Here is a 25,653-nt window from a genome sequence, read left to right as displayed (position 1 = left end):
GTGTGGTGAGCGTTCTGGCGCCGATTGGCTGCCGTGCATCACCCAAATGGGTGCAACATACTGGTGGTGGTTAGTGAGGTTCCCCCCCCCCCCCCCCCCCTTCACTGTAGGCGTCTTTGAGTGTCTAGAAAAGCGCTAAATAAATTCAATGAATTATTATTATTATTATTTAGTATTACTGAACAGAGACAGTGACTGACTCAGCTGTCAGATCAACTCGGGGTCCTGCGCTTACGGATGACGTATCGACACTTGACCAGCAGTCAGTTGCACCAGCAGAACGTAAAGCCGATCATAAGTTTGGGTGTAAAGTCCGCCTTAACCCTACGCTCGACGTAGCTAGTGTCAAACTAAAAGGTGTTCTAAATTTTGGTTGCACCACCATAACTTAAGTTGTAACGTTACTAGTAGTGCATAAATTGTACCGGTGTCGCTTTTAATGACGTTTAGATAATTTCAAGCCAATCATTTACAGCTAACAATGTAAACAGGAAATACCGGCAAGTTTCCACCCTATCCGAGTGAAGACGCGTTAGCACCCAAATGAGAGGGCAAACAAAACAGTTTGTCATTTATTCTCTAAAAAATGCTTGGACGGTATAGGCGTGAGGTTAAGCTATTTAATGGCGGATTTTATAATAAATAAATAAATATAATATTCCGCCCGGCAAAACCGAAATCGTGCATATAATTCGACATCATAATAAAGAAATGGATCGATACGGTCACGGACAATCTGTTCCCGACGCAAACCGCGTTGAAACTCCTCTTCCCATTGCTCAAAACGAATAGCCATCTTTACCCTGCGTGTTGAAATCTTTTTACGTTTTTTTCTTTTAACGGTTCTTTATCGTTAGTATGGAACTTACACCAGCTAGAGGGGAGGTGTAAAAGAAAAGTTATAACTTAGTGTTACGTTGAAACTATCTGCTTGGTGCAACTGCTATTTTTTTAGTAGTGTAAAGTCGAACGTTTGGGTGATTTACGTTCAACGTAGCGTAAGTGGGACCTTACGTTCTGCTGGTGCAACCAGCTGCTGGGCTCCAGAGTGCGCCTAATTTGGGCACACATGCGCCTAGGGCTGGGCGATATGGACCAAAAGTCATATCTCGATATCTTCAAGCAGAATATCGATATAAGATAAATATCGATATTTGTCGAGGGGGGGGGGGTGCGCGCTCCGTGCGCAGATTTGATATTACTATTTCTACCGTTCGGAATTGAATAGTTTGATGGTTAAATAAACCGTGGACTATACACTGCCTCCGCCTCGTATTAGAGAACATTATAATATATAACATCACGGCCAAAAGCTTTGTGCGCTTCCAAAATATTACGAACCGTAACGACTGCGTGGGGGGGGCGGACATGACATGCTATTTTATGTATTCTTTAATATAGGTATTAGTGGGCAACTAACACAGTATTCAAAGACGTTCCCGAAATTCTGCCGTGCAGCCACGGTACCACATAGCCTTTAGCCGTGTTCTGTAAATATTCTAGAACCCACGGGAGGCATGTCGCAGTTCATGTACTTCAGCGAGTCAAAGCCAAAGTTCCTTTCCCCCAATTCCTTCTCAAACATGGCTCAGATAACCCCCAATACAGTCTCGTTGAGGAAATACATGAGACGTCAAAGAACCGACAAGAAACACTTGCGTTACAGTGTGTGTGTTCACACACACATGTGGCGCTCGCACGGTCGTGTCTCATTGGCGGGCCAACGTCTCTGGGCGGGCCAGGCAGAGTAAGGGGAGGAGTTTAGATGCTTTGTGACAGACCAAGACATTCCAAATCAGCTCGATTGAGCCTCCGTACATTATAATATATAATGTCACGGCCAAAAGCTGTGTGCACCTCCGGAATATTATGGACAGAATTGCAACCCTTTGGTTGGGACCGTTTTTAAGCACACTCCACAAATTACGTGATTTTGTAATTCGTCAGACAACTTATATCCAAACTAGGGATGCAAACAATTAATCGATTATCGATTAATTGTCGATAAGAGATTACTCGATTAAAATAAATTACTTGCAATTAATCGCATTTTAACCCGTAATTCCCCAACCGTCCACGTGAGGGCGCACTTGACGCCAGACGTACTTGACGCACACGCGGGAACACAAGCGGGAACACAAGCAAAGCAGTGCCGTGTTCCAATACCCGTACTTCCATGAGTATACTTAAAGGAAGTATACTATCCGCACTGGCTACTACGTTAATTTTTCAGATGCGAGTGCTGTTCCAAATCGAGTACTCCGTGGTGCACTAACCGGAAATTACGATCACGACTGCCGCCGTGGCTCCTCCCCCGCAATAAACATCCCGCTTTGAACGGTGAACTATTTACGCCTAGCAGCTATAAAAAGCTATAAACACTATAAAAACTACAAAATGACTCTATTAATGCAGGCTATGTGGAAAATGCGCCGACTTTGGCTCAGCCTGGCTCCGCCTCTTCTGCTACGTAGCTAAGAAGGCTGCCGTTGAGTACGGGGAGTGTCCTTCGATCCACACTTCACGATTAGCCCGTTTTGAGTACGGCATCCGGGTCCTTGAAGTATACTTCTTTTCGCCGGATCTGAATTGGAGTACTGCGTACTCAAATTTTGGCTAGTAAGTACGGACAGTACGGGTATTGGAACACGGCAGGACAAGACAAACGAAAAGCGGGACACTGACACGACGAAGAGGGCAAAACGGAGTGCAGTATGGAGCCACTTTAAGTTGGTTAATGACGACAAAGACGCCAAATGCACAATATGTGGAAGTATTTTAAAGTACAACAATTAAACGACTTCGTTGAATTACCACCTAAATGTGTCACATTCAGAAGGAAATTCAGCTTCTCAGAAGAATTGCCGCTTATCAATTAATCGATCATCGATCGATAAGATGAAACAACTATCGATTAATGAATTACTCGATAATTTGCATCCCTAATCCAAACCATTTCCATACTATGGAGTCGTTGGTCTTTCGCTTGCAAACAAGCTCCTCGGAGCTAAATGCGCAGGCGGACACCATAGCTGTGTTCGAAATCGTTCCCTATGACAGATATAGCGCACTATATAGGGCGATTTTGTAGTGGTGTTCGAATTCTCAGTGGTTACAAATGTGCTGTAATTTCAACGCAAATTAAATTATATCGATATTGACGATATGGTCTCGTTTCATATCGCGTTTGAAAAAATATCGATATAATTTAAATATCGATATATCGCCCAGCCCTACATGCGCCTAGAATTCGGGGTAGTGCGACCAAATATTTTATTTGGGCGCACCGGTGCGACTGAAAATGTATCTGGTATAATTATTATTATTTATTTTTTACAGAGCAGTCTATTCATAATATTGTAATAACCACGGAAGAGGCAGTGAATGAAGTATTGATTAGACAGCGATTTATTAGACACCTAATAAACCGTTGGAACACTCAACGCCGGTAAACAAACCCGTGAAGCCCAATCCAGGGGCCTGTACTACGAAGCTCGATTAGAGGGTTAGCGAGGTATGTTGAGCTGAAAGCCTGGGTTAGCTGTACCATGAAAGTCGATCTCTTTAAGCGTCGCTGTATCACCATGGTGACTTACGCACGCAACCAAACCTGGTCGGGAGCAGCTTTTCAGCGAGTCTACCCGGAGATCGGCTACTTAAATCGGCGTGCGCAGCTTCCTAGCCCCTCCTCCGATAATGGCGTCACCATTTGTGGGTGTTCCCATGGACCTCGGCGCACTTATCGTACAGGGGTCTCTCCGGAGACAGAGGGTTTTTCGGGACAGAACCGATCCCTTGGCATTGTCTGACGATATTCTTTGTGAGAGATACAGATTCGTAGGGCTGGGAATCGATCCGAATTTCCTGGATCGATCCGATTCCGATTCATAAGGTCACGATCCGATTCGATCCACGATTCGATCCGATTCGATTCGATATCGATCTATTTACAGACATAATGCAAATAAATACTGTCCCATAGACAAAACAGCTCCATGTGTTTGTGATTGTATCTGTGTACGTGTAAGAGGGACACAGAGAGAGAAGAGTCAAGAATCAAGTATTTATTTTAGACAAAAATCCAAGTATTAATTGAATTTTTTTTATTTTTATTTTTTATATTTATTTTATTTTTTTAATTAAAGATCGATCCAGACATTTTTGGATCGATATCGTGCTTTTTGAGCATGAATCTATATCAGATCGCGGATCGATTTTTTGAACACAGCCCTACAGATTCGGCATTTATTTAATGGTCAAGATATTATTAATCAATGGCGTAAATATCGACGGTGCAACCGGTGCAGCTGCCCGGGCTGCCCCCCCCCCTCAACAACTCAGCGCAAGGCAGGCACGGTCCAACCTCCCCCCCCCCCCCCCCCCCCGTCAACAACTCAGCGCAAGGCAGGCACGGTCTAACGTTCGACTCTTATTCTGAAGGAGGAGAACGGAAGTGTCTGCGTGTGGGTCGCTGTTTTGACTGTGTTGGGAGAAATAAAGTGGATCGCCCCGTTCAGTGAATGGAGTTAACCGATTCTTCTTTTATATATGACCCAAGTATAGGCAACAATAATTTGTACATTTGATTATTATTCATAGATTAGAAAACAAAAAGGAGATTGTTAATATTTGGGAACAACATGGGAATGAATGAAACGCGCATGCGCATTTAAAAGACAGCGTTTACAGGAAGTGTGTCATGATTGGGCATCTAGGACCCCGAGTCGATCTGGCAGCCGAGTCAATCCGACACGGTGTAAGTACCATATCGGCTCGGCTTCCAGATCGGCTCGGGGTCCGTCGTCTGCTGATTACGTTACACAATATCATTGGCTGTACGCTTGAATGGGCGTACATTGTGATTGGCTGTACGTCGGACAGTTGTGATTGGCTGTTTTGTGCTGCAGCTCTGGCTGTAGTCATAGCAACCACGAGGCAACAGCGAGCACATGTGTGAGCGCGAGTAGGTCTATGTCTAGTTTCGGTTTGTGTTGCCAGATTGGGCATATGTCCTGTTTTTCCAGCCTAACGTGATTCAAAGTAGCCAAATCAGGCTGGAAATGTTCCCAATCTGGCAACAGGGACGCCTTATCTTAACAGCCAAGATGATTCCGAGGGATGTTTTGTTTTTAGAAGAAAACTATCCATACAGATAGGTTGGGAATGGTCTATTTTCAAAATGAAAGATCATCACAGGCTCTTTAATTTAAAGATCCCATGCCATTTTATTTTATGATGCTTTAATATAGGTATTAGTGGGCCACAAACACAGTATTCAAAGACGTCCCCGAAATTCAGCCGTGGTGCAGTTACATTCACTCCGAAACAGTCGCACATTGAGCTTCCCCCAAACGCGCTGTTTCGGTGGGCGTGTCAAGGCAGGTCAAGGAGGGGGGTGGGGGTGTGGCCCTGAGCAGCTTGTAGCCACTACCATGCGCTCTGTATACGGTGGGCGTGTCAAGGCAGGTCAAGGAGGGGGGTGGGGGTGTGGCCCTGAGCAGCTTGTAGCCACTGACAGTACCATGCGCTCTGTTTACGGTGGATGTATCGCAATGGCTCGTAGAAACCCATATTATACATAGATATCTATATCATCTAATATATAATATTATCACCTGGCCCTGAGCAGCTTGTAGCCACGGTACCATGCGCTCTGTTTACGGTGGATGTATCGCAATGGCTCTTAGAAACCCATATTATACATAGATATCTATATCATATAATATATAATATATATTATCACGGCCAAAAGCTGTGTGAGCCTCCAGACGATAGGTTATTATGAATCTCAAACGATCGCGTCTACTTCAGATTGATGTGGAAGTGGAAGAACCAGAGACGTCGGAGAACCCGACGAAGTCCTTTGTGATTCATTATATCGTCTGGACGCGCACACAGCTTTTGGCCGTGATGTATTATTTGATATAGATATATCAAATATATGAAAAATAAATTACTTTTTCATACTCACAGTGTTTACATGTTCTTCAGTAGACAAAATCATCATAGAAACTTGTTTTTATACCAATATCGATATCGGTAAATATCGGTCATCGGCCGTAACAGCAATTTTATAATCGGATATCGGTATCGGTCAAAATTTTCATATCAGTGCATCCCTACTTACAACGGATCAATTCTGTTTTGGTTTTCGCGGCGCAGATAAGAGCAGAAGGAATATTCTACACATGCGCTCAGACATGGCGGTGTTGTGCGATAGTGCATCACAGCACCACCTATCCGCCTGAAATGCATACCGCAGGGTTTCCCCCAGCACTATCTTGTTAAGGCGGCCGCCTTAACAAGACTAGGGCCCCGCCTTGACTACCAATGTATTGAAAAAAAAAAAAAAAAAAAAAGTTGAAAAAAAAATGGCATTCGTAATACTCAGGTAATACTGTTTACAACATTAGTCGTGCCAATAAAGTTTTTTGAGTGTAATTGAGACGGGGACATCTGGTGGTTGAATATATTGTTGCAGTCTATCATAGTCACCTGTCAATCTACCGCCAGTGACGTGCGGTGAGGTCAGTGAGTGGGTAGGCACTGAGTTCTGAAAGCCAGATTTCTCTAAACCTATAAATTGTTAAATCAAAAACAATAAACAACAAACAGGCACGCACGGCCGATTTCAAATAAGTTCCTCCCTTTCACTCACACACACACACACACACACACACACACACACACACACACACACACACACACACACACACACACACACACACACACACACACACACACACACACACACACACACACACACACACACACACACACACACACACACACGTATATGAAATGTCACGACGGTGACTTCAGGTTTGCCCGTAGCCTACTGTAGTTTGGACTAAATTATTAAACATCGCATCCATCGACTTAACGGACCCCTCCCTCACACAGAGGGCCGAAAAAACGTAAGGCAACAAGTCAAACCTTTGCCGATTCAAACTACCGGTACTACTTCTATTCAACTTAAAAATAAAAGACAGCATTCATCATTATGTAGGACTACAGCATAACTGATGGCAACTCCACTCCATAAACTTTATCTTAATAGATAAAGTACCAGTAGCATATGCCCCATGGACCTGTCCAGCATCAGAATGTAACCATTTATCCACATTGCAGAGCTTAGGTTTGTCCGTCAGTAACAATGAAAACACAACTGCTCAATTGAATATAAAATGCAGAATGGATTGCACTCGGTATCAATTCATCCAACTTTATTATTAAATAAACCCCAAAAATGTTTCTGACTCACCAATCTGACTCCCTGGCTGTAGAAATAAGCAATACGATAGTAATCCAGTGACCTCCAGTCTGAAATATCTGCGGGCACGGACACGGCAGCTGCAATGTTGACTTAAAAATCCGCGGCGGTAACGCAACGTGAATGAGCATAGCCAACGTAATGACGTTGGCCTAAGCTGCGTAAATGTCTAGTAATATCTCGATTTTAATTGGTCCATGAATGATATGTAACGTAAAGGCTTATGTGGCATACCATTTACGTAAAAAAGGCACAAAGAATTATGCTTATTTGCGTACATTTTAAATCATACAGAATCAGGTGCGCATGCGCACCTGATTGCCGTCCACAATGAATAGGTGGTTAATTTGAACGGAATCCGACATCACAAACTGTCATCTTCCACAAACTGTCAATCAACCATCAGCTTGATTTTTCTTAAAAACCGGCTTAAAGCAACAAGGTAAGATCATTATTAACCTTAACTCTCATAAATTCAAGAATACTCTTAAATTCAAGACTAAACTTAACTTTACGTTCGAATTTAAAAAAAGTTGAAAACATAGGCTACAGTTATTGAAACAGTACATGGTTTTATCTTGCAATAGGCCAATATAGCCTAGCTCAATGGATGGCAAAAGACAGCCCAAAATTTTGGGCTTCTTTATGCAAAGAAGCAGGCCAACTTCGCCGTCGTCGGCACCACCTCCTCCGCCTCCCCCCCCACCCCCGGATCCACAGCAATCCTCTAAACACAGAGTTAGTGGATGGAACACGGAGTGGGCTATGGACCAAAAATACGCCAGTTGGCTGTATCATACCGAACACGGTGAGTTTTATTTATTTATTATTAATTAATTAATATTTTGATTATAACATTGTAGGGCTTATTAAATCACGAGTCAATGCGTCATTCCTAGGGATGTTCTGCAGAATATGTAGATCTAACCGTCAATCAGCAACACGCGGCCCTACTCAAAGGCCATTCATAGAAATCCCATGCACGAACTATAGACGTCATGCCTTGGATCAGCACATGACGTCCAAGAACCACTCTGCATGTGTGGCCATCACAGCCAAAACCAGCAAAAGTAAGTGTTTCTAAATGATAAATGAATTAACAAACTAAGAATATTTTATTTCTTTTATAATAATAATAATTATTATTATTAATAATTTATTATACAACTTATTGAATATTTCTTAATTAGGTCTGTCAATCAGTGAGGCATTTCAACCGATTGTCAACATGGAGCATGAGGCCATAATTGGTGGTTTTAAATGCCTTTACTGGCTTGTCAAGCACGAGATTGCACACCACACCAACTACCCTGCATTGCTTGATCTGGCAGACCTTCTAGGTTGCGAATATTTTTCCAAATTGAGGGTAAGATTTTTCATTATGAATGTATTATGACTGATGACTGAGTATGAATGTAGTTATGACATACTTTTGGTAAAATTAACAAACTACAGGTCCAAACTACAGGTCCCACAAAATTGTGGACGACATGCTGCAGATTTTGGCCGAAGTGGTGGACGAGCCCATTTCAGCAGCAATCAAAACCTCAAAGGCTGTAGGCCTGGAAATAGATGAGTCCACAGACATGTCTTAAAACAACTGGACATTCATGTCAGGTAGAGTAGTTGTCACCTCTTAAGCGCCTTGTGATGTCCTCTCTGTGTAATAAAAACAGGATCAAATTTAATGATGTTATACACATTTCAGGTATACTGACAAAGAAGGGCAGCTCTTCTGCCAGTTCCTGGATCTGGTATCCATACCAGATGGCATGGCAAGAACCATTGCCGAGGCAGTGAAGGAGGTCATTATAGAAAAGGGAATTCCTCAGGATCGGATTTATGGCCTTGGCACGGACGGAGCAGCAGTCATGACCGGTAGAGTGAATGAATGAAGAAAATTTACTTTGAATTTAATGTTGACTATAATGAACAAGTTTGCCTTAATCTATAACTTTTAATGTTTTTAATTTAGGAAAACATAATGGCACAGCCAAATTACTGGCCGACACCTGGCCAGGATTAGTGACAGTGCATTGTGCTGCTCATCGCCTCGCCCTCGCTTGCAAGGATGCTGCAGATGGAGTGCCCTACATGAAGACCTTCAGAAAGCACCTGCAAGATCTTCATCTTTATTTTAGGAATAGTGCAAACCGCACTAGTGCCCTCAAAGCAGCTGCCAGTGTTCTCCAAGTAGCCGCCCTCAAAGTGACAGTAAGAGAAACAACTTAACATCGAGTTCCTTATAGCAATATGCATTTAAATGATTCTCCCATTAATCACCTCACATTGCCATCCCCAGGAGGTTAAGGACACTAGGTGGCTGTCTCAAGAAAAGGCCATTTCCAATCTGCAACGGAATCTGCCTGCAGTGCTTGCAACACTTGCGGAGGAGGCAGATCTAAAGAAGGACCCGGTGGCAAGAGGGTTATACACATACTGTGCAACGTACAGATTTGTTGCAGCTGTACATCTCCAGGCTGACATCCTGCCCCACCTGGCCCGGCTCTCCAAATTATTCCAAAAAGAAAATGTGAACTTCATGGCAATTAAGAACCATGTAAGTTGTCATGTTTTTTCAACTGATGTTTATTTCAATTTCTTAATAATTGCATGTCAGTTAGTCATTAAAAATAAAATGATGTTTGATTTGCATGTGTTTTTAGGTTCCTGTCACAATTGAGACACTGAGGCAAATAAAGGCAGCAGGTGACAAGCAACCTGAGGGCTACTTTTTGGCTCAGGTCAATGAAAAGGTCAACAACCTTAACATTGACGCAGAGGAAGAGAGGGTGAGACGTGACAGAGGTCAGCCCACATCCACCGGGAGGTTTTGGACAAAGTTTCAGAACGAGGTAAGCTCAACGATGAATATATAGAATATTTTTTTAAATATATCTATCATTAATGATTATTTTCTCACGTCCACTGTTTAATAGGTCATGGACCCCTACATCGACCGTCTTGTGGAACACCTGGAGCTGAGGTTCCAGCAAGTGAGCATTCTGGGTGCCTTCAACGCTCTGGGACCACCAGGTCCACAAGCTGACGAGGGTCAGGCCATCTCGGACCTTAAGATGTTGGCGAAGCAGTTTCAGGTCATTCAAGAGACGCCACTGCTCCATGAGTGGCAAAGCTTCAAAGTGCTTGTGACTACTGGAATATTAAAAGTGAGTATTTAAAACCTATTAAGTTGTTTGTATATGTTAATGCATATCAGTCAGACATTGACCAATTGTTTTCATCCATCAGGACAAATCCCAACTGGAAATAATGAAGGCAATGACATCTCAGTATGATGAGCTACATCAGCTGTATCCAAACCTGTCCCTTCTGTCAGCGATCGCGCTCACGATACCAGTGGCAAGTGTCAATTGTGAGCGAGATTTTTCTGCCATGAATAGGGTAAGCCCATCATCTTCTCACTATCTTAGTTCAAAATTTAAAATATTAAATATACAACATTGACTTTATGTGTAGATAAAGACAGACCTGCGAAACAGGCTGCAGGGCAAGAGACTTACAGCCTGCATGAAGATCAGCATCAATGGCCCACCAGTGTCTAAGTTCAATTACAGCAGGGCGCTGGAACTGTTCTTTGCACAGCCACGCAGAATTGCATGCACTGATGCCTCTTGTCAGCTGTGCCGCAAATAAGATCCAAAAAAGGAACTGTAAATAGTTGAATTTGCATACAAAAGTTAAGTGTATTGTCCATTATTTGTATTTAATTTGCACTTTTCTTTAATTTTATTTTGTAGTGTCTGCATGTTTGCACAACATTTGTACCTACTGTTGTTTATTTATATGGAAATAAACAGTCGTTTATTTCATTCATGCGTACTGGCATCTTTGAGCAAAATACCCCCAAAATTTTTCGGCCAACAACACCACCGACTGCTTACCACCTTGACTGAGACATTTACTGGGGGAAACACTGCATACCCAATCAAATTCCACACTTTTGGTGTCAACGTATGCACGCAGATTTCCTCCCGAAAACGCTCGTCTAAACGCGGAATAAAAAATGAAGACGCGACGCCACTTTTGCGTCTTCTGTTCAAACCGTCATCATGTAAACGTAGCAAGCACCGGCTCGCAGTGGTGGACACTAACGAAGTACATGTAATTCATTACTGTACTTAAGTAACATTTCCATGTATCTGTACTTTACTCAAGTACATTTATTTGGTAAGACTTTATACTTTTACTTCACTACATTTAAAGCGAAAATTATTACTTTTCACTTCTTTACATTTACAGAAACACTCGTTCCTTTTTTATTTTTAATAAAATACCAAAAAGGTCAAAGTGTATCGCGACTATAACCAATAAGCGGCAGCGCCCAGCGCGCGATTATCTGCTGAAGTTAACAACAGAGGTGCGTTCAGAATCGCAAACATAGGCGAACGTTCGAACGATTTTAAACATTTTCGTTAAACGAACATAAGCAAGCAAACGTTTACGAACATAGGCAAACTGTCTGAAGAGGTAGTTCTCCACAAACAGAGATGGATCGCGGTGCTCTCTTCGGCTACGTGACATTCGTTGCCATGGCATTAAACTAAACTATATTGAAATCATTTACTCCTTTCCTACACAGAAAGCAATAGATAAAACGTTTCATATAGCCTATCTACACCCTTACTTCAACTGTTGTCTTTTGCATCCTAAAATGCGATTTGAACATTATATCGCAGTAAGTGGGTACAACTTCGGTGACGTAGCCCTCTATTCTTGAATTGTCCGTACTGGTTGTCTGCAGTAGGCTTTCAACGAGGTCGACCACTTGCAAACCCTCTTCTGTAAACTCTTCCATTAACATGGAGGCTGCCGCTAATACCATGGCCTTCGTATCCATTTTTTTCGTTTAAAGTTTGTTTAGAACGGTGTTCAAAAATCGTTCAAAATTAATTGTTTAATGTCAACGCGTTCGTTGCGAACGTTCGCCTATGTTCGCTGAACTTGAACGCACCTCAGGTGTCGTCCTGATTGTAGAATTGCAAAGTCACGCTGGAGCTGGAAGCACAAGGTGGTGTGGTCATTGAGAGAGATCATTAATATTATTTGTTTGTTTGATTAGGCAAATGTAAAGCATTGTTCACCTGTTCAAGTAGGGGTTTTGATGTGATAGTAAAAAAAAAAAAAAATACTTTTACTTTTAATACTTAAGTATTTTTGAAGGCAGATACTTTTGTACTTCTACTCAAGTAAAAAAATGAGGTGAATACTTTTACTTTTACTTGAGTAATATTCAATGCAATGTAACTGTACTTTTACTCAAGTACACAATTGGTTTACTTCGTCCACCACTGCCGGCTCGCTATTCTCTTTCAAACACACACACACACACACACACACACACACACACACACACACACACACACACACACACACACACACACACACACACACACACACACACACACACACACACACACACACACACACACACACACACACACACACACACACACTTCTTCAGTTAAATTAATTTCACATTTCTGCAATGCTTTGCGCTTTTCATTCAGCTGTACATTTTATTAAATGGTGTGCATGTTGACCTTGTTAACTCCATTTAGGCTTTTGAACTTTTGTTTAAATTCTTCACTTGATTTTAGCCATTTAACGTTTCTTTATGTCTTAATCTATGTGGCTTTATTAAAAAATATTTTCAACCTCACTTTTTACTACAGCACTCACCGCATTTTCTGCAGGAAATGCATTTTCTAGTTACAATTACTTTTCTCCAAGATTTCATTAAATTGTACCAGTTACAGAGATTCCTTTAGTCCTGCCACAGGACTGTAGTGGACAGCAGTCATGTGTCAGTAGGCTACAAATCCCATTGTAGCCTACTGATCACAATATAGCACGTCCTATAATATGGGCTTACCTTTTATTGTGGTTTGCTATACAATCTTTCCAGTTGGGTGTTGTGTTTTCTTTGGCTTCGGTCAGCCGGTCTGCAAGTGCTTTTAGGCAATTTAGAAAACATCCGACTATATTCAATTTAACAAGAAATAGGAAACCACGTAAACCACATCCTGAGCGTTGATGTTCCACACGACCCAAACAAACTATGGCGTAGATAGACTCTACTGTTTTTCCTTATTAAAGACTGCCGAGGGAAAGTTCTTCTTCTTATTGATCATTGGCGGTGTCAACACCAGCTTTAAGGTGCACTACCGCCATCTACTGGACTGGAATGTGGGTCAATACTGTACGGCAGTGGTTTTCAAACTGTGGGGCGCGCCCCCCCTGGGGGCGCCAGAGTTCTTCAGGGGGGGCGCGACGTGTGAAAAAAATAGACCCGAAGAAAAACCTGAAAGTCGATGATTCAAATCATCAATCGTACTTCAACTGTAGAAGTAACCTAACTAAATCGATTTTCAACCGTTTATCTTCGTGCAAACCATTTAACAAATCTACACACTTGTATCTTCAATAATATCTAAACAGAATTTCGATATCATTTAAAATGTCTTCAGAATCACATTTTTAGTTTCGTACCGCTTCGTTTTCAGCTGTTTTCATTGAAGACGTCAGCCCATTCTGATACACCTACTTCTAGACATCGTAACTCATTCATTTTTCAACCGTTTACCATCGTTCAAACCATTAAACAAATCTACACACTTGTATCTTCAATACTATCGAAACGGAATTTTGATAGCATTTATACTTTTTTCAGAATCACAGTTTTAGTTTCAAACCGGCATCGTTTTCAGTTGCTTATAATAATTTAGGTCACCATAACAACGCCGGTAAACAAACCCCGCCGAATAGTCGAATCTCTGGACTGAAAAAGCAGATCTGATTCGACTCTGAAAATTCAGAGTCGGGGACCCTGAATGAATCTGTGCAAACTGGCAGTTTACACAGATTAAGATGTTCAAATGTATTTATAAAAGGTTAAATTGTGTTAAGAAATGTGTTTAAAAACGCACAAAGATGTTTTAATGTTTCAGAAATATGTTTAAAATGTTTAAAAAATATGTTTCAAATGTTTAAAAAATATGTTTCAAATGTTTTTAAATTATGATCAGAGATGTTTAAAATGTGTAAAATAATTAAGATAGCTTTCAAAACACAGGTCTTTAGAAAAAAAAAAATTGGGGGGGGGGGGGCTCAGCTGAATTTTTTTCTCTGAGGGGGGGCTCACTCTCTCACACTTTGAAAACCCCTGCTGTACGGTATGCAATTCTTTCATTTACAATTGACTGTCATATCATGGTGTTTTCTTGATCTTTGTGTTGTGATCTTCCTAGCTTATCACCATTTCACAACGTTTGTTGAGCAACATCTTCGTGACACCAGAGAATGTCTAATATGAGGAGAATGGGCACTCGCTGGTTAGTTCCGGTTTTCTGGACTGGTTGCAGTAATAATCTCTGGCCACGCGGGGCGCTCGCAGGTGAGTCCAGAATGAATGGGAGCCAATGGGGTTTTATCCTCTGAATCCACTTTTCTCACGATGTAATTTTTTGTCAAGTAATTTGAAAGTTGCGTTCAAAAGGTGGGGCTAAGATAATAAACTCAGCTGAATATTGAATTTTCAAAGGTCATGTATCTGTTCTAAAAAGGCGTTAAAAACATGCGATGACGTCACACATTGTCATACTGTCAGAGGTTCTGCTTTACGGCAGTTTCTAAAGCACTTCCCTTATCCCGCAACGATAACACCAGCTGTTGGAGGTAAGGCTTTTTTTTTTTTTGCTTAATACCCTAGTTAGAGTTTTAGTGAGCTAATGTAAAAAAAAAGAAATGCGCGAATGTTTTACATAATATATGTTACTTACAGAGAGTGTTTATTCTAATCCTCACTAGTGCCGATGATAAAGCTTTTTTTTTAGCAACGATTATGAGCCATTTCTTTCTCCTGAAATAGAAACCTGTATTAGAATCATAATTTTAAGACTGCATCAATTTAGTTTACATCAGTAAACAATCTCCTAGAGAGCAGTGTTCTGTTGTACTCCTCCTCATGCCTCTTCCCTTCTTGATCTCTACAGTTGGACCTTGATGCTGTGACAACGGACAAGTCTTCTTCCTCTGTCCTTTTCCCCTGCCTCTGTTCAGTAAATATGTTCAGTGTTGTTAAATCATTTCTCTTTTTTTTTTATTAGTTACTATTAGTTACTGTTCTTATTGTGTTCTTGTTAGTGTGATGTTTGAATAAACTTGCCTGTTGCAATGTTGGTATAATGTTTGTGTAATTACTGTTATACAACTGCTACTGTTTCAATGTGACCCAGACCATATTTCTCATTTAACAAACATGTGTAGCTTATAATGTGTTGCAGGGCAGAGCAATTATATTCAATGGCTTAAAACAAACCCATCTGTAAAGATCAGTGAATGCATAGAAATCAATGACAAGTGGTGTAGATGGTTTTCCCTCTGTGCAAGGTCATTAGCCCAAGTCCTACAAAAAAAAATAACGACTGTAATAGGAGATGTTGAAGTTGTTAAATCGTTAACTAACAATTTGTATGGAACAATCGGTTAAGGTAAGTTAAGTGCTTGAGTCTCGACACTTTAGAGAATTTCTAGCGCGCAACTTGAATAAGCCATGTGCGATATTACCCGGGCTCCAGCGCAACTTTCCTTACCAGGGGTCTCATTTATAAAACTGTGCGTGGGATCGTCACTAAAAATGTGCGTACGCCCAGAAGCCAAGTTTTGCGTGCGCCAAAAAATATTCAGATTTATAAAACCCTGCGTACGCACACCGTACGCAATCTTTGCTTTATAAATCACAGAGTGCCTACAAGTGTGCGCAGCTGAATCAGCTTCACGTTCCGCCCTGTACACGCCCCTTTTTAACCATAAATGGTCAATGCAAATGACCTCATGAATTCGATCTGCATATAAAACAGACTTAGGCCCCGTCCACACGAAGCCGAAACAGGCGAAACCGTTACGGTTTCGATCTATCCGGTTTCGCAGTATCTCCGTAAAGACGAAGCCAAGCGAAACCGGGTAGATCTGTAGAAACGCTGTAGTACACATTCCAGGCCCATAAGGGGCGCTGCTTCTGCTACAGAAATCCTTGTTGTTGTGAGTTCTGAGACTCCGCGGGCTTAACAGTCATTGGCTAGAGGGTCGAGGGGTGGGGCGATGACGTCATGGTTTACGGTTTCAGTCGGTTTCAGGCGTCCACACGAATCCAAAACGAAACCGGGTAGATTTGAAATCACCTCCGAGGGTGGTTTCAGAAGTTTGCGGTTTCGGTCAGCGGATTCGCCGGCTTCGTGTGGACGGAAGGCCGAACCGTACAAGACCTTTGCGGTTTCGCCATGAAATCGGCTTCGTGTGGACGGGGCCTCAGATGCAAGTATTATGTCTTGTCGGAAACAATGGCACAAGTACTGAGAAAAGCAAAAAAAGCAAAATTTCACAGAGGTTGAAGTGGAGACACTTGTGGGTGAGATGGAGGCCCAAAAGGTAGTTTTGTTCGGCGGTCACGGGATTGGGATCGCAAACAACAAAAAGCAGAGTGAGTGGCAACATGTTGCTGCAGCAGTGAACTCTGTCAGTAGCACGGAGCGCACAGTCCTAGAATTAAAAAAGACATAGAGTTACATATTTTTATGTAGCCTACCAATAAATCGTTATGGTCCCTAAATACCCTCTCCCTCCGAATCCTGCCATTTGCATGGTCCGCCAGATGTGCCTATGGTGCAGAATTACCACGGCGCTCACCTCTGCATTTATAGGGTTACGGTAATAAGACTGACGAGAACACCTTGGATAATCAGTTTGTAATCACCCACGTAAAATGTTCTTGAACATAACCCCTTTTTAATGCCTGATTTGTCATGAAAAGCATCAAGAGTAACGGACAACGATTGTGATGAGGAGTGTGGCTTGGTTTTCCACACTTGGGATTTAATTGACATTTGATTATGTGTTTACAGTGTCACATAAATATATTATGTTATTGACACATGTTGGACAGATGCTTTATTCCATGCAGTCGCGCCGTCAGTGGACAGTATGGAGTGACGGGATTAAATATAGAATTTTTTTTTTTCTATTCCAAGGAGATGTTTCTGGAGTTATAACTGAGAAATAACGCAGTTGACTTAAATTATTCTGATTAGGATTTAACGCATGATACGGGTTGAAATTAAATTTATGAAGGGCGATGATAAAACATAATCGTTCTTCTCACTCTACAATTCTTCGGTCTGACATCAGTTCACCACCACACCATCTGTGTCGCCAATTCTCCTTTTCCTCCAAACCATGCGTACGCATGGGTCAGAGTTTGCTTAGGGCTGCGCACATTTTCCCGTCAAGTTGGTTTTTTATAGATCACAACCTTGCCGTGGAAAGTCACGTACGCCAATTTCAGCCCCGTTTTGTGCGTACGCAATGGTTATAAATGAGACCCCAGGGGCCTCATGTACTAAGACTTGCGTGGATTTCATACTGAAACTTGGCGTACGCCAAAACCCAGAAACTGTCTTACGCACAAATAAATTCAGATGTATCAAAGTGTGCGAACGCATGGATCCAAGCACGTTTCTTTTGTGCATCTCAATCAACGTGGAATTGAGCGCACATGCCGAGGTGCCAAACTCCTCCCTGTCCACGCCCTCATTTGAATATGCAATTTCATTTAAATAGGCCTCTGGACCTGAGATTCACCTCTTAATCCGATCACCTGGCACCATGAACAGAGGCAAAAAACGAAACTTCACGGAGTCCGAGCTCGAGATTTTGCTCCACGAGGTAGAAATGCGCAAGCATATGCTATTGGAACCCTGTCAACAGGGATAAATGCAAAACAAAAGAGAAGTGAGTGGGAGCGTGTTTGCGAGGCCGTCAATGCAGTGGGGTCTCAGCAGCGCACACACTCTGAAATTAAAAAAAAGTGGTCAGACCTCAAGGTGGAGGTGAAGCGGAGGGTTTCTGCCCACCGCCGAAGCGTGACCGCAACAGGTGGGGGGACGGGAGTGGGGGAACTCTCCCCCTTCGATTTGAGAGTGGCCGCTTTGATCGGTGACACAGCTCTCACCGGAGTGGTGGGAGCCCATGAAGGGGACACAGATCATCCCCAAGGTAAATATGCTGAAGTCATAAATGCTGTAATTATAGGCCTACTGGTCATACGATAGGCTGCTTGCAATACACATAAGTCGTGCGTAAAGATGCCAGGATATTAAAGTCTTTGACTCGTGTTTATTAACTTACATTTTTTATTTTTGAATAGACAAGCAAGGAGAGCGCACGGATTGCTCCGTCGGCCCCGGCGTCTCCTCCGTCGGCCCCGGCGTCTCCTCCGTCGGCCCCGGCGTCTCCTCCGTCGGCCCCGGCGTCTCCTCCGTCGGCCCCGGCGTCTCCAGCGCCCTTCGGATTTGACCATTTGCGATGTCCTCTAACAACGCTAACGCAGCCATTTTTAAAACAATTTTCTTCATCCATTGCGCATGCTTTTATAGCCACCCATATAATTGCAAGGTGTGTTAATTGTTCATTAGTGTGTCTCTGATGTGCATGAGGCCCCAGGTGAAGCCTCAGGTAGCCTAGGACCATTCATACAGGAGCAAGCAAGAACGTTACCTTTTTCTGTCCTTGGGAAACGAAAAGACGGACAATCCGTTTCCACTGTTAGTGCAGTTTATCATAGCACATTTACGAGGCATTTTCGAAAAATAGACAATGACAGATGAAATGATATTGAGCGGGACATTGACTGTAGGCTATTATTTAAGGTGGTCATACCGTACCTACCATGTATATAACACATTGAACATTGAACACAAGAAATGGAAGAAATTCCATTTATGCCGATGTACTCACCATACATACTATCTAAAAAATAAAAGGGCCTGCAGGAAAATATAAATACAGTACGCAAAAATTAAGTTAACACGTTTCTGATTGCGCTTCAGCTTCAGATGCCGTCAAGAGGGCTCTCTGGTCGTAATCAGTCGCAAGTCCGTCCCTGACCAATCAGCATTCATTAGCAGAATGCTAGCGTGTATGGCCAACAACGGCCCAAACTGTAAGAAATCGAAAGGACATAAGTACTCATTCATTTGACTTTTGAACTATAATCTATATTGAACTTGCGGAATCTACAATCAAATTTGCGATATTTCAACGACAAGCAGGTGAAAGAGGCATAATTAGCCGTCTAGCCCCATAGACTCCCATTCAATCTGGACTCGCCCGCGATCACCCCCAGTGGATGTCTCATGGAACTACAACCAAGATCGGTACAATGGGGCGTATAGGAAGTGCCCAGGCTCTTCGTAGACGGGCTCTGGTGACACTGCCTTCAGGACGTGAGTTCATTGTTCCTATGATGGCGAAGGATTCTCATAAGTAACTGAACAATGATTAATGTAAACGCAAGTGATTAAACCCGAATTACCATAACCATCTCTTACCTAATACCTAACCTAAACCATCTCAAACCTTAATTTACCCTTAGTCTAAATTTAAACATTTCTAACCTAAACTATTAACCTCAGGGACAGTTTCATCCCACGGGCCATAAGACTACTGAACTCCTAAGCTAGGCCTACTTAGCTCACCACTATGACACTTTATAACTTGCCACTTTATACCAGTCGACATCTGGATAAACACGTCTGTTTACATTTTACATTTATTTAGTTTTGCAATTAGGTCCCTGCTCTCCTACTTGTGTTCCTCTTATACACTTACTTATTATTATACTTATTATTACTATTATTATTATATATCTTTTTTATTATTTAAGTCTCAGCTTCCCTACTTGTGTTTCTCATATACCTTATGTTCTCTTATATTGCACTGTTGGAGGAGCCCAAGACTAAAGAATTTCATTGCCAGCGACTGCTCTGTAATTGTTGTGCATATGACAATAAAACCATCTTGAATCTTGAACCTTACCTTACTTATCTAACCCAACTAATATTTTGCTTTCACATCTTCAAAAAATACCACATTTTATTGACGCTAATATAATTGCAAGTCATTGTATTGGCCTGCCAAATCGTGCAAGACACCCCCGCCCATAGTATTTTTAATCGGTCATTTAAAGATAAGCAATCATTTGAACGATTAGATCAAATTATTAGATCGTTAAAAAAAAAATATATAGTATAAAAATACGTAACTTATAATACCAACAATTAAGCCAATATTCAAAGAGACAGATCTTTATTTTGTAATAGAACATAGTTACAAAATCAGAAGCAATAGGGCCTACACTAAAAGAGTTAAAAAATAGATCTACACTAAACGACAATATCAGAAAGAGCCACACTTAAAATCCTTTAATTAAGACGAAAATCTGCTAATTTCAGATTTGCACAAAAATATGTTACCCATCATAACCAATTCCCAAACATTGAAAGGAAAACATGAAGCATACGAGAAATACCCCTGAAAATAATTGATATGCAAACAATAAGAAATTCCTAAACTCAGTTTAAGAGAAACTATTATTAAGCATGCACTTTATTTGAACTTTCTTACCTTTTGATTTAAAAGATAATAATGTAATGCTGCAGCTCAAGAGCTAAAATGTTCAAACATTAGCCATGTATTCTTAGACTACACACAATCATTTTAATATTTCTAGGTTACAAAGGACTCATAATGTGAATGTATGCATGTATCGTATTTATGTATTAATGAGGCCAGGTTAAGAAGTATAATTGTATAGAAACTGAATGGTATTTAATTCAAACCCTAACCCTATAGAGCAGAACTGGAAGAGAAAGAGGACAGGCTGTAGCTGGTGCTACTAATTTGTTTAGATACTGAGGAGGTGGGAGTGCCTAGGTCTACACTGCTCCTACGGGAAGCCACTCGTGAGCTACTCCTAGAGCATGTCCTTGATCCCGGGGCAGAAGAGATACTATAGGGACTGCTGATACCTCTAGAGGACATGCTAGATGCCTGCAACATCCGGACCCCAGTTGTCTCCTCCAATAAGCAATTATCCAGTGCCTCCTTGTAGGAGATCTTCAATTTGGTCTTGGGGCATGTTAGGTTCTTTGAATGGCGTCTTGAGTCTTGAAGCTTTCGGGCTGTGCTTTCATCTAACCAACCAATGTTCAGGGCATCTTCTATAGTTCTCCTACAACCTAGTTCTGGGTCAAAGAGTCCCCCTGTCACAAATTGGTATTCCATAAACCTCTGGCCTGCCTCATATGGCAGCCACTTTTCTTTCATGGCCTCCGCAGCAGACAACTTACTTTTAACCCTCACATTTTCAAATCCAACATATGCTTTTTCGGCTGACTTAAGTAGGGGGGCCAATTTGTCATCTATCAGGCCCAAAACACAGGCTTCCTTGATTCCATGCCTCTGACCATTACTGGGGTCAACAATGCCTCCAGTACATGCCTGGGCCTCAAGCATTCTTTGCGCAGTGATAGAATCCACAATGCCACGATTCCGAGCCTCCAAAATTGGTACCTTCTCTAGATTGTCTGCATCGAAGATTGCTCCTACAGGTTCCTGTTCACCAATAGTTTCATCAGTGGAGCTTACAATGACAGAAACACCGGATAAGTGCTTCAGGGTCTCTGCTGAGGTTGAGACCTCTCTGCTGACAATACTACTGGATCCTGAAACTGTTGTAGTTCTTGTTGTGGTACATTTTCCAAAATGTTGTGATAAAGGCCTTGTTGAAATTGAAGAACATTTAGCAGATGTGACTGTGTCTCCCGGGTTGCCTTGATTTAGAAGTGATGATGATGAGGATGACAAAGATAATGATAATTTTGAAAATCTTTGTCTCTTTCCGCCGATGATGGCTGCAAACTCATTGAGGGAAATGCTTTGGGATGTGTACTGCTCATATATTGATTGATCAATTACACCTTGTTCAAGTAGCTCACTGATGTTATACTCTTTTCCAGTTTTCTTGTCAACAATCAACATTCGGGAAGACCCATCTGGTGAAGTGGTGGTGATCTCCTCCCACTCACACTCCTGCATGGATAACTCAATATAGGTATTATAGTCTATTAGACCTGTGTTAAGTGCTTCCCGTACTGTCATCTCTCTGTTAGTATCTGGATCAACAATAATCACCCTCCTCTTTCTCAGAGTGTTTCTCTGAGTGGAATGCTGTTGGTCGTTGTTGTCCAGGATAGGCAACAAGATAAGGCCTGTGTTCTCATCAAATATGCAGCGTTGCTTGAGCTCCATGTAAGTATGTTTTTCATCTGTGTTAGGATCACAATAGCCTTTAGTGTCATCCCCTTCATCAGCTAGAATCTGGTAAATCTCTGCATTAAAGTAGCCTCTCTTGTAGGCTACATTCACGTCAATACGATGGCTGTGTATGGGATCAATTATTCCCCCACTGGCAATCTGAGCCTCAAGCAAGCGTATACCAAGGCCTCTCTCCATTAGACCTCTTTCCATGGTCTCAAAGATGGACATCATTTTGTCAGAGTCGGGCAGTTTATAGCCAGTCACAGCCCTCTCGGCTGATAATAGCTTGTCTTTAAACTCTGGCCCTACCAGTCCTCTATTGAGGGCATCCGTGACAGTGAGGTTAATATTTTTAACAGGGTCGACCACAAAGCCTGAGGCAGCTTGTGCCTCTAGGAGCTCTAGTGTGGTGCCAGGAGCTAACAGTCCTTCTTTCATGGCCTCATATATAGGCATAACCCTATTGCTTGTCTCATCATAGACCCCTGCAATACAGGTTGACCCCCTTAAATAGGATTGCAGGCGTTGCTCAATATCCTGGATGGTCAATATACCCTCCCTTATATTTTCTACATCTGAATTTTCCAGAAGGTTAGCATCTACCAGGTCTGATAAGGACACTTTACCTCTAAGACCTTGGACTGTCAATGGGTTATGGGGGGCAGGGAGAAGCAAGAGGCCTGTAGTGGGATTTAGCTTGCATTTTCTCTTCAGTGACGCATAGTTAGTTCTATGTTGTGTGTTTGGGTCAAGAAAGCAATCTGGGATTGAGTTAAGGACATTGTACAATTCCTTATCTATAATATTCCGATCCATAGCTATGTCCCTGGGTAGGAACACACCTAAGAAAGGGTCTAGAATACCTCCAACAGACTCCTGAGCCTGTAGAATTCGCAGAGCTGTGTCTTTGTCAATTAATCCCTTTCTCATGGCCTGGCTTGCTGTCAGAAGCTTAGATGTATTTGGGTCCTGATACCCAAGAGCAGCTGCTTCAACTGCTGACAGTCTTGATCTATCATGAGGGTCTATGACTCCTTTAGAATAAGCCTCCTCTACAGTTAGCTTTTGATCTGTTCTGGGGTCAATAATGTAGCCTGTGGCAGCTTGAGCTTCCAGTAAAAAGATTGCACTGTCTGCAGAAATTATTTCCCTATTCCGAGCCTCTGTAAAGGACATTTTTCCAAGAGGTCCAGCAGCTATTCCCCCGATAGATCCTGTCCCCTTCAGATGCAATTTCTTGTCCACAGAGACATCAGAAACAGTTTTCTTTCCTTCCAACAGTAGGGTAAAGGTTTTCTTGTCCAGAACACCACAATCCATTAACTGCTGGGCTGTGACAGTCTTACGAATGCCATCAAAGATAAGTTTGGTTGAGTCTTGCTGTTTGGAAATAGGAAGCCGTAATAAGGTTGAGTGAGATTCAGTTTTGGACCATGTTTTCGAAGACTCATTGATAGCACTCTTCTCCATTTCTGTGTCCATGTAATCCTCAGGATGTTGTTTCTTGGTATCTGAAAATGACATTTTGCCTTGATTTCCACCAATCACAGTAGCTATGACCCCAGTACCCTTAAGATTGACTTTTTTGGTTGTAGACACCAATGTAACAGTTTTCTCCTCTGTCTCCAGCCGTTCAATTGTGGTCTTTTCGGTCTGCATTCGGTCCACAATTCCCTTCTTCGTCGCTTCAAACACCGAAATAGGCTTAGCAGTGGTCCGCTGAATGTAGCCAATCGCAGCAGATTCAGCTGCTAACAACCTGTCTCTAGCTTCAATAGCAACCTCCCCTTTGTCACATGCTTCCTTTACATTCAGCTTCTGATTGGTTCTAGGATCAATAATGTCGCCTGTACCAGCCTGGGCCTCCAGTCGAATATTTGCACAATCCTCGAGAAGGAGACCTTTCATTTTGGCTTCTGCAAAGAACTTTTGGCCTTGATTTCCAGCAATAGCTTCAGCTATCGGTTCAGTCCCCTCAAAAGTATACTTTTTGTTTGTAGATACTTCCAGAACCGATATCTTCCCAGTAAATTGCTGGGTGAAACTGGGTTTGTCAAGTGCATCACAATCTAGCAACTGCTGGGCTGTGACTGGCTGGCGGACACCCTCAAAAATTTGTTTGGTTGGGTCTTTCTTTAAAAAGATGGGCAGAAGCAGAAGACCTGTTTCTGGTTCAGTCTTGCACCTTCTCTTCAATGACTCATAGGTAACACCCCTTTCAGTGTCTGGGTCCACGTAACACTCGGGCTGTTGGATTAAGGAGCGTTTTAGCTCTTCATCAATAACTTTACGTTTTACTGCAATATCTCTGGGTAGGAAAATACTATTCACTGGGTCAAGAACGCCTCCTGCAGATTCTTGAGCCTGAAGCAGAGTTAGTGCAGTTTTCTTGTCCACAAGACCCTTCTTCATGGCTTCAAACACGGAAAGAGGCTTGGCTGTGCTACGATCAGTGTAACCAACGGCAGCGTATTCTGCTGCTAACAACCGTTCTCTATCCTCCTTAGCAACCACCCCTTTGTCACATGCTTCCACGACAGTCAGTTTCTCATTGGTTCCAGGATCAATGATGTGGCCCGTGGCAGCCTGGGCCTCCAAAAGCTTGTTAGCACTATCAATTGGAATGAGTCCATGTTTCTTGGCTTCTGCAAAGGACATTTTGCCTCGATCTCCAGCTATCACAGCAGCTATGACCCCAGTACCCTTAAGACTGACTTTCTTAGCCGTAGATACCTCCTGCATAGTTTTCTCCTTTTTCAAAAGCTGGTTAAATGTTGGCTTGTCTAATACTTCGCAATCAAGCAACTGCTGTGCTGTGACTGGCTTGCGGATACCATCAAAGATTAGTCTCTTGGGATCTTGCGTTTCAGAGATAGGCAGAAGCAGAAGACCTGTTTCCGGTTCAGTCTTGCACCTTCTCTTCAATGACTCATAGGTTACACACTTTTCAGTGTCTGGGTCCACGTAACACTCGGGCTGTTGGATTAAGGAGCGTTTTAGCTCTTCATCAATGAGTTTATGTCTTACCGCAATATCTCTGGGTAGGAAAATACTATTCACTGGGTCAAGAATGCCTCCTGCAGATTCTTGAGCCTGAAGCAGAGTTAGTGCAGTTTTCTTGTCTACAAGTCCCTTCTTCATGGCTTCAAACACGGAAAGAGGTTTGGCTGTGCTGCGATCAGTGTAACCAATGGCAGCGAATT

General features: G+C 42.2%; 2 protein-coding genes and 2 long non-coding RNA genes across 8 annotated transcripts in view; 2 read left to right on the top strand and 2 right to left on the bottom strand.

Moving 5' to 3' along the window:
• Positions 1–13,417, bottom strand: part of tbc1d7 (TBC1 domain family, member 7) — a 34,774-nt gene extending 21,357 nt beyond the window's left edge. The window contains exons 1-2 of one of the 5 annotated variants that reach the window (XM_056603414.1): positions 13,170–13,417; positions 10,798–10,915 (exon numbers count right to left, since the gene is read on the bottom strand). The gene's annotated coding sequence lies outside the window, so the exon portion shown is untranslated. Of the gene's footprint in view, positions 1–7,264; positions 7,802–10,797; positions 12,691–13,169 lie in introns of those variants that run through there. The other 4 variants (XM_056603415.1, XM_056603411.1, XM_056603413.1 and 1 more) reach the window with 4 other exon arrangements.
• On the top strand, positions 8,753–9,383 carry LOC130392893 (uncharacterized). The gene is made up of 3 exons (XR_008897063.1): positions 8,753–8,890; positions 8,982–9,151; positions 9,249–9,383. It is a non-coding gene; the product is annotated as an uncharacterized LOC130392893 (long non-coding RNA).
• Positions 10,542–11,107, top strand: LOC130392894 (uncharacterized). Its single transcript, XR_008897064.1, has 2 exons — positions 10,542–10,678; positions 10,754–11,107. It is a non-coding gene; the product is annotated as an uncharacterized LOC130392894 (long non-coding RNA).
• Positions 13,418–20,434: 7,017 nt separating the features above from the next.
• Positions 20,435–25,647, bottom strand: LOC130392731 (desmoplakin-B-like). The gene has a single exon (XM_056603242.1). The coding sequence runs from the start codon at positions 25,589–25,591 to the stop codon at positions 20,978–20,980; it is 4,614 nt and encodes a 1,537-aa protein (XP_056459217.1). The 5' UTR covers positions 25,592–25,647; the 3' UTR covers positions 20,435–20,977.
• Positions 25,648–25,653: the final 6 nt, after the last annotated feature.

The sequence above is a fragment of the Gadus chalcogrammus genome, chromosome 12 (assembly GCF_026213295.1).
Source record: "Gadus chalcogrammus isolate NIFS_2021 chromosome 12, NIFS_Gcha_1.0, whole genome shotgun sequence".
Classification (NCBI taxonomy): Eukaryota; Metazoa; Chordata; class Actinopteri; order Gadiformes; family Gadidae; genus Gadus; species Gadus chalcogrammus.
Note: the sequence above shows the minus strand (reverse complement) of the source record. Positions and strands in the feature narration are given on the sequence as shown.